At 54.2% G+C, this 8660-nt stretch overlaps 1 protein-coding gene across 6 annotated transcripts in view; it reads right to left on the reverse strand.

Annotated features, from left to right (window-relative positions):
* Positions 1-8660, reverse strand: part of LOC109517702 (disabled homolog 2-interacting protein-like) — an 89758-nt gene that overhangs the window by 64370 nt on the left and 16728 nt on the right. For 2 of the 6 annotated variants that reach the window (XM_019873020.1, XM_019873023.1), the window contains exons 2-3: positions 6960-7081; positions 2990-3108 (exon numbers count right to left, since the gene is read on the reverse strand). In XM_019873020.1, coding sequence (XP_019728579.1) covers positions 2990-3108; positions 6960-7081 — 241 coding nt within the window. Of the gene's footprint in view, positions 1-2989; positions 3109-5906; positions 5973-6959; positions 7082-8585; positions 8655-8660 lie in introns of those variants that run through there. The other 4 variants (XM_019873026.1, XM_019873022.1, XM_019873021.1 and 1 more) reach the window with 4 other exon arrangements.

Consider the following 8660-nt stretch of genomic DNA (forward strand, 5'->3'; position numbering starts at 1 on the left):
GGGGGGTAAAGAGAAAGAGAACCCCTGCGAGGCAGGGATGGATGCTTTTATGTTTATCCGTCTCTGCCCCCCGTCCCCCCACCCTCCCCTCTCTTCCTCTTGTTGCTCGACTTCCTCCTCCCTTGCTTTTCCTTATCCGGTGGGAGAGCGACGCCGACTCCCTCCAGTCCCGCGTCGACGTGCCCCACTTCCCCGGCTGGGGTTCGGGCAGGGGGCGCACGGCGGCGATTTTCGTCTCCCTTTTTGTCCCGGCGTCCGGCTCAAGCTCTCCCTTTCTCTGTTAGTGATTGACTGCGCCTCCCCATCGCCGTCTCCTCGTGCGGGGAGGAGCCTGGCTGTGGCGAACGAGCGGGCGGGGGAGGGGGGCCGGGGGGGAGTAGCAAGGGTGTGTTTTATCACATGGATATGCGCGGCGCAGGCCAGCTCATAGACGCGAATATGCGAGATGCCTCGCTGTGCGCCGAATGGCCCGTCTCTGCGCCATATTGGATGTGGCAACGTGAGAAATGCAGCGATCGTTCGTGGCGGGACATCCGCGCCATGTAGAAGACCGGCGGTGGGTGTCCAAACGATGGTGCGGGGACCTTTTCCACCGCCATCTTTTTTTTAGCGGCCCGCACAAGCAACTTTGAAAAAGGGGCGTGGGCATCGTTCAGAGCAGCTGATCACGTGGCCGGATTGAAAAAAAGAAAAAGGTCGTGCTTCCCTGCGATTGTTCAGGGGCAGCGGGCGAAACGTGTCCGGCCCGGGGGCCGTAGTTTGGGGACCACCGGTTAAGAGTGTGACCGGGACGAACACGACAACCGTTCATCAAGCTTTTCGAGACACGCAAAGACATTTGTGGCCAAAATAGGAAGAGCACAGGATGCGAAACGGTTTTGCAACCCGGGTCGGATTAGGGAGCGGCTCACGTTCGCGGCCGTCCTCCGGTATATGTCGGCGTACTCCAGACTGCTCTTGGTTTGGTTCTGAAAGTCGAGAGGGGATGAAGGCCTTGCTCTGCGGAGGTGCGCCGGGTGGTGGGCCGCTCCAAAAGTCGCCACAATCCCGTCCGAGGCCGCGCGCTTCGAGAGCCGTCTTGCTCTGGCAAGCGTTCACAACTTGGACCCGCCACATGCAACATGGCGAACCCACCGGGGGAGGTGTCTATGCGTGTATGTCTGTGGGCCAGCATAGCCCCGCCCTCTACCCCCCACCCCCACCCCCTCTTCCTCTTGTGGCCTGCCTGCCTGCTGCTCTTTGTCCTGTCAGCTGTGGTGCGAGTTGCATTGCTGGTCAGTCAGCTGTTGTTGTTTATATTCGCAGGGATTCAACGATTATGTGGGCAAATTATTCAGCATTCAAACAAAAAATAAAAAAAAACAAGGCTAGGGGATGGAGATGAGGGGGTTTGCTTCTCAAACAGCCACGAATGGACAAAGGGCAGCTGTGGTGAGAACTCCGGCCCCGCTCTTCCCTTCCCGACACGTCTGTCCTGAATGATGTCACCAAACATGACATCATTCACCCTCTTCTGTGCCCGACAAACAGCACGGACACGCCCACCAACGCAATGCAAAAGGGGTGTGGAGGGGAAAAAAAAAACAACAAAACCCCAGGGTGGTATCGTGAGTCCTAATTTCCGCCCCCACTCTATCGCACATTCTGAACTGGTCTTCACAAAGTACAGTCAAGGCCGCCTTTCTCGCCAACTGCCAACATGCTAAACTCGACTTTTTTTGGGGGGGGATTTTGTTGTTGTTGTTGTTTTTGGAATCTGCTTCTGGGAAACTCTGATTCCCGGTTGAAAAGGAGCTTTAATAAGACATGGCGGCCCCCGAAGGGAAGGATGAGAGATAAGCGCGCCGTTTGAAGGCTTCATAAATGCTCGATTGCGACGACGGCCCCCGTCGCTCTTTTGAAGGCTGCGGTGCCGATACGGAGTCTCAGTTGCATTTTAATGACGACGATGATGATGATGATGAAAGGCGGCTGCGATCCGATTTCGGGATGACTCGGTAACGACTTTACGTAGCCCGAGTTCACCATTTTGTTGTGTTGCTCCAATGTGGAGTGAGGACATGATATGGAGGCCCGACCGATATGGAGGCCTCATAAATATGATGCGCTATTGTTGGAATCTGCGCTCATTCAGAAAATTGCTGCATTGAGTATCTTGACCTTTTCACTTTGAAATCAACCGTGTGGATCACGTGGCGTGATTATTTATTTTTTTTATCATGAAATGTATTCTCTCAAAGTTTCCACAGATTCCGCTTTTTTTTTTTTTCATTGAGCACATTTTGCGGGGGCTAAAAAAACAATTCAATGCAGCTCGTGCACATGGTGCAGATTTTGCTGATTTGCAGCGCGCGCCGTGCCGAATAGCGACGTGGCCGGCAAATGTCCGCCCTCCGATTATCACGGATGAATATTGCATTTTTGGAATCCAGCTGCTGCTGCTGCTGCTGCTCCTCGGGGGTCCGGAAAAAACACACCCAAAAGCCAAGACGATACACGGCGAGCGTGCGCGTTGTTTGTATGAAGAAGCATTCCGCGCGCTCCCTGTCCCGGATCTGCAAGGAACAGCGGCCCTTCTTTATTTTTTTCCTGGCAATGAAATTCCCTCCCCGTCTTCTCCCACGTTTCGTCATCTAAGCTGGGCTATCTGACGATCTACATTGTAGGTTTTAGAAAGGCCTTTGAAATATTTTTTCAAATAAAATTGTAAATATTTGTGAGGACGCATTGTGGAAGAACGCCACAAGATGGCGGCAAAGCACTACTTTTTGATCTGAAGTTCCTCAACCCCCTTCAACATAGTCTCTTGGCACCAACGTGTCACAAGTTGGCCGCAACGTACTACTTTTGTCCGAACGAGGCTCCTTCATAACCTCCTGAGCGCCTCCTTCAAACCATAGGCGAGAGTTTCGGCATCAAGCGGCTCCGAAAAAAGAACCCGCGAAGACGGAGCGCGGAAAACGGTCCCCGGCGCGGGTGACGGACTCACCTGTCGTTGTCGGCGTTCCTGAAGCCCGGCAAAATGTGCCTGAAGCTGGAGTTGCGGTCCAGCTTGGGCTGACTCTTGGTGCGCTTGATGGAGCCCTTCAGCCGCCGACTCAGGAAGCCCTGGGTGGCCCCGCCGCCCCAAAACAAAAACACATCTCAGTTGATCAAATTCCCGTTCCAACAGGTTGTTCATTTGATCAGTTGGACTTTCTTCTTTTGAGCCCTTTTGAGAGCCGGCCGGCGATGAAGAAGGTCGCCGCCTCCGAGTAAAACGTGAGCAAAGCAAAGCCAAGCCAGCTTCTTTAAAGCCAACAAAGGCATCCCGGTTCATCTGCTCGCTTCTTCAACATCCCGCCAGAGATGGCGCCGATGCTTTGGCCGCCTTTTCCGAGCGCCGTTTTGTCACGTTTCAGCAGGCCGAATCAGGACAAGGTGAAAGCGTTCACGCGGCGCCGCGCGTTCGTCGGCGATGACGCGTTGCGGTCCCCTGCTAATGACGTCGCGGCCTCTCTGTGACCGGTTACTCTTCAAACACAGTCATTAGGCGCTAATTCGCCGGCTACGCGCCCTCCGTTGAATTTTGTTTTGGGTGTGTGCCCCTCCGCCATCCCTCTTGTTTGTCTCGCCTTGTTTATTTTCGCCCGGGCCGACATCTGTAATCGCGCTCCCCAAGCGGCCCGCCGTCGCCATGGCAACTGTCGGCTGGCATTTGGAGCGAGAAGAATCTCGAGAAAAAAAGAGAAAGCTGCCAGGATGCCGCCAGCGTTCGCCCAGACGCGAGGCTGCTTTTATTTGCCGAGAGAAGCCGCGGCTCTGAAGACGCGCGGCGATTGCGGAGGGCTAATTCAACGTAGCGTCTTGACGGAACCGTGTGCAACCGATGACTATTTTGGTCCCGGAGACGCTCGAAGCAACGTGCTCGAAATTGTTTTCGCTTTTATACAAAACAGGTTAAAAACAACGTCACAAATCAGGAGGCGCAAGATGTCGCCGCGATGAGCGCTAATTACCGATGGCGAGCTAAATGCTAAAACACAAGCTGCGTTTCTGTTTCTGTCACCCGAAAACCGCAATCGCTGACAATGAACGAGAGCCAAGATGAGCGAGGTGGGATAGCGGTCTTACCGTAAGTCACGGAAAAGACACGCTTGTACGTTTTGTTTTCTGCTCAGTTTGTATGTGTTGCTGCTCCCAAGTTTGTTGGAACGTTTTTCATTCGCGTAACACCGCACCGCTGCAAAACGCAGCCAGCCAAATGGCATTGATCTCCATTTTGCGCTCAGCATCACCTGCGGCGACTTCAGCAGTCCCGCCGAAGTCGTCGCCCGGGCCGCCGGGTCTCGTTTAAGTCTCAGCGCCGACTTGTTTTGTCTTCGCTCGCCCTCCTGTCGACATGTTTACCGTTTCTATTGTTCTGGCATTCCCGTGTTTTTGTCACGGTAGTCAAACGACCTGCCGTCGTCAAAGAATGCCCCCCTGCGTAATTACCCGCCACAGACGCGGAGAGGTCGCCCCGGGCTCGGGGAGATCATTCGAGACCACCTTTTGTTTGCCGCCACGAGCGCTCGTCACCAGGAAATGACTCGAGTATGCCGGGGAGGGACCAGCAAGTAAAATGTGAAACTGCATGAACTCACCGATTGATGTCCCAACCCAGGTGGAACCCATCTTGAGCTCTTTGCGCAATCCGCTTTGATTTGCAATTTTTCTCTCTGTGATGTGCCACAAGATGGCGCTAAAGCCCTCGCTAAGAGGAAACGAGCAATCGGCGTCCATGTTATATTCGGTTCTAATAGATTCTTTTCAATCTCGCTAAGAAGAAACGCGCAATCGGCCTCCATGTTATATTCGGTTCTAATAGATTATTTTCAACATCCTGACAGAGTTGGCGAACCCCCGGCCCCTTGCCGAACTCGGGCCCCTCGGCACGGTTGAACCGATGAGACGACTTTGGGACATTATAAAGCTTGAAGGTAGGCTCGCGGTTCATCACGTGTTTTTGTTTTGGGGCATCTCGCCCATCTGCCGCCGTCGTCGCGGTACTCGAATGTTGTCCGACGTCCGGCCGACGAGACCGCCCGGCCATTCGGGAGATCCGCGCAGGTCAGAGTTTGCAAAGAAGCTCATGGCGGCCGAGCTTAGCGGTTCGCCTATGCTCGGCGCCACGCTTCAAGATTCATACCTGCGCTTCTCGAGGGGGGGGGCTGTCAGCGAACGACAGGGGCGGCGCCGGGGTGAACTCCGCCTCTATCTTTGCCGCCAAAATGTCCAAATAAGGCGCCGATAACGACGCCGCCGCGCGAGCTACCTCACGCACCAACGTTGCGTCACTTTATGACACGAAACGTGACACTTTTTACTTTGTGACACTTGCGCGTTAAAAAAAAAAAGGGATTTTGAGAATTGTCGTTTACTTGCTGACTTGGATGTGACTTTTTTTCAACCGCAGGCGGGCATATTTCAAAATAATAAACCTGAAACTTCAAAAACAAAACACTAAAAGCAGTTTTGCAGAAATGAAAACAAACCGACCTCAGCAGAGAGACACACACCACCCCCCCCATCCATCAATAAGGCGTAATGATGTGAATGATGCAAACATGATATTTAATGCAGGACTGCTTCGACGCTTCCTTCTCATAGATGCTGAGAAGCCACGTCTTTCTTTGTCATGTCGACGAAGACGCTGGAAGAGTTGGAGCGCCGCTTCCTTTTCCGAGCGCCGCCTCCACCAAACAAGGTGACGGAAAAACATTTGGACAGATTTAGCTCAGAGAGCGTTTTTCGCCCCCCTCCCGTTCAGTTAAAAGTCGGAATGCTCGGCAAAGGCGTCCGCTGATGCAACCATCTCCGGTATCGAGCTCTCCCGCGTCACGTTTCAAAGCTTAAGTACGTGCACGAGCAGACGTTGGACGAACCTTGTCGAGAAGGCGGCGATGTGGTTTTCGTGGCCATTTTGGATTCCTATTTTGTGGGTTGATGTTTTCCCGCTGACCCACCGTGCTCCTGTCTGCGCTGTCAACAACTCCGGTGTTGACACTTCACCTCTGTCGCGCCTCCTGGCTCCTTTCTTCTTCATGCAAATACCCGCCGCTAATTGCTAATTAGCTTCAAATTGGTGACTCATTGCCGAATTTTCTGCTCAATTAACCGCCCGTTTGTCGACGGAATTAAACTCGGCGCTGCGCATATTGCACAGGAATAAGAATGAAAAACACCATCGCTTGCGTGTGTGTGCGTGTGTGTGTGTGGTACGTTGACCGGCGTGTGCTTGCTTGAACCGGCTTTGATGTCACGCAGGGAGAAATGAAAGCGAAATCCGCGCAGGACTTGCACGGACACGCTCCAACATGAAAAAACTGCGCTTCCACTTCATCAAAGCCAGCGGGGCTCACATCGCGTCCATCTGGAAAGCAGGCGGAGACTCCGTTTGACGTCGGCAGAGGTGGCACAAGTACTCGCGCTCTCGACTGACTTGATTCGTTCACTGCCATTGACGGCCGTAGAAGTCCAAAGGTCCGCCGTTTGACCTTGGGCCGCCAGCGACGGAATGAAGTAGAAGTACTAAGACTGACCTGTCGTTCTTCAACTCCTCAGTAAATGTGCTAAGAGGTCGAGGCCGATACATCGCGTCACCCGCAGTAAATCCTTGGCAGCAAGATGGCGCCAAAGCATTACTTTATCAGAAACACATTTCTGAAGGTAGCCTTGCCTCGACCTTCGCCCCTCCCCTGGCAAAAGTAGTTCTCGATAGCAGCTAAAGAAATCCACCAAATCTAAAATTCAGAAACGGACATCCGCGGGCCCGCGGCCCAGGGGGCGTGTCCGGCTCATCCGAGGGACTTGTCACCCAACCGAATTTCCATATCGCCGCTTCTTACGTCGCATTCGCTCGACGGATCATCGAGCGACTTTCTTCCCATCGCCGGACAACAAAAGCCAAGCCAGAAGAATCAAAAGACAAGACTCACAGTACTCACGGTGACTCTGAAGGGCGCGGCGGCCGCGGCGGCGGCCTCCATGGCGGGCGGGCTTTTGTCCGTCGGGCTGCCCGGCACGCTGCGTCGGCGCCCCGACCTCTCTGGAGGCGACTCTGCAAAGGACGCAAATGCAGAGTGCCGTTGACCTTGTTGAACGTCCGCTCAAAAATAAGGCGCAGTCGCATTCGACGCGACATTCGGTCCAACCGGAAAGTGCGAGTGCCATGGAAACGCGCGGCGGCTCCATCGGGCGGTCCCGCGCATACTTCAAACGTTGGAGGTTGAGGAGCACTGACTTGGGCAATTGGAAACTGCGCGCACGTTTCATGTTTTTGGCGCTTTTGAGATTTGCGCAGCGGCCAGCGCCGCCCCGTTTGTGAGCCCGCGCCACATTAGCCGTCTGCCGTTGAACGGGCCCACCGGTGGAATTGAGCGGCGGGAGGTCAATTGGGCTCGGCCCGCGGAGGAATCGCGACCGACCGGCTTCTGGCTGCGCAGCTTGCCGCCTTCCGTTGCGAAAACGCCCACCTCGGCGCGTGGCGTCAATGGAAACGCGGGATGCAGCAGATTGACTCTCCCGCCGCACCAGGCCCATTGAATTTATTATTATTATTATTATTTTTTTTTTTTATGAGGACCATCTGGATTGGGTTGCAACTGTTTCAAAAAAAATCCTAAAATTGGAGCCCTGGCTAGCGAAACGCTTTCGATGGGGGGGAAACTCAACTCCACTCCACTCAAGTGTATTTCTCGAGCACTTTCAAATCAAACAGCCATCGCTGCATACAACGTGCATATATGCAACAATAAGGCAACAAATCCGTCACAAAGATGGTCGAAGGCACCAAACAGTCAAACTAAGATCATCATTGGGGTCATGCTGAGTCAAGTGCCAAAGAATACGAGTGAGTTTTAAAGCGGGATGGAAAGATGGCCAGCGAGGGGGCTCGACCAAGGTTCAGCGGGAGCTCGCTCATTCCAGAGAGAGAGACCGGCAACGGAAAAGGCTCCATCCCCTCTGAGCCTCCGTTCCAAGGTTCAGCGGGAGCTCATTCCAGAGAGAGAGAGACCGGCAACGGAAAAGGCTCCATCTCCTCTGAGCCTCCGTTTAGTTCTTGGTACTTGTAATCATGTCTGGTCCCATGCAGACCCGAGGCGCCGGCCGGCCGGCCGGGCAGGTGCGTCAGGGCGGATGAGCTCAGAGGGGCGCCGGGTCATTTCGAGATTTGAAAACAACTCGGAAAATGTATCAAGGAGAGACACAAAGTCAGCCTAGCAAAAACTCTTCCCCATCCATCCGCAAACTGCTTCGGAGAGAATTTTGGGGCCGTGTTGGCGGCGACAACATGGCGCGTGGTGTCTCGTGCCGGCCTCGAAAGCCCCCCCGGCTTCTGGCGGCTCTCGCTTCTTCTCATTTGTTCGTTGAGCATTTTTGGTTTGCCACTTCACGACGTGAGTTAAGCTCGCTGCTTTCATCAACAGCAACGTCGTCGGACGTGAAGTACAAGAGTTGAATCGGGACCCGTCTTTTCTTCCCCCCCAAGTACGGAATGTGAGAACTTGCGCCCCGGAGCGCCAACAGCTGCGAGCGGCGGTCGACCGGACGGCGCGAATTACCCCTGCTCGCCGACGGCCGGCTTCGGCTGCGAGAGCGACTGCGCTGACGCTGCAAGCGGGGCTTGGCCAGGGATC

Source organism: Hippocampus comes, unplaced genomic scaffold (genome assembly GCF_001891065.2).
Source record: "Hippocampus comes isolate QL1 unplaced genomic scaffold, H_comes_QL1_v1.1 scaffold333, whole genome shotgun sequence".
Classification (NCBI taxonomy): Eukaryota; Metazoa; Chordata; class Actinopteri; order Syngnathiformes; family Syngnathidae; genus Hippocampus; species Hippocampus comes.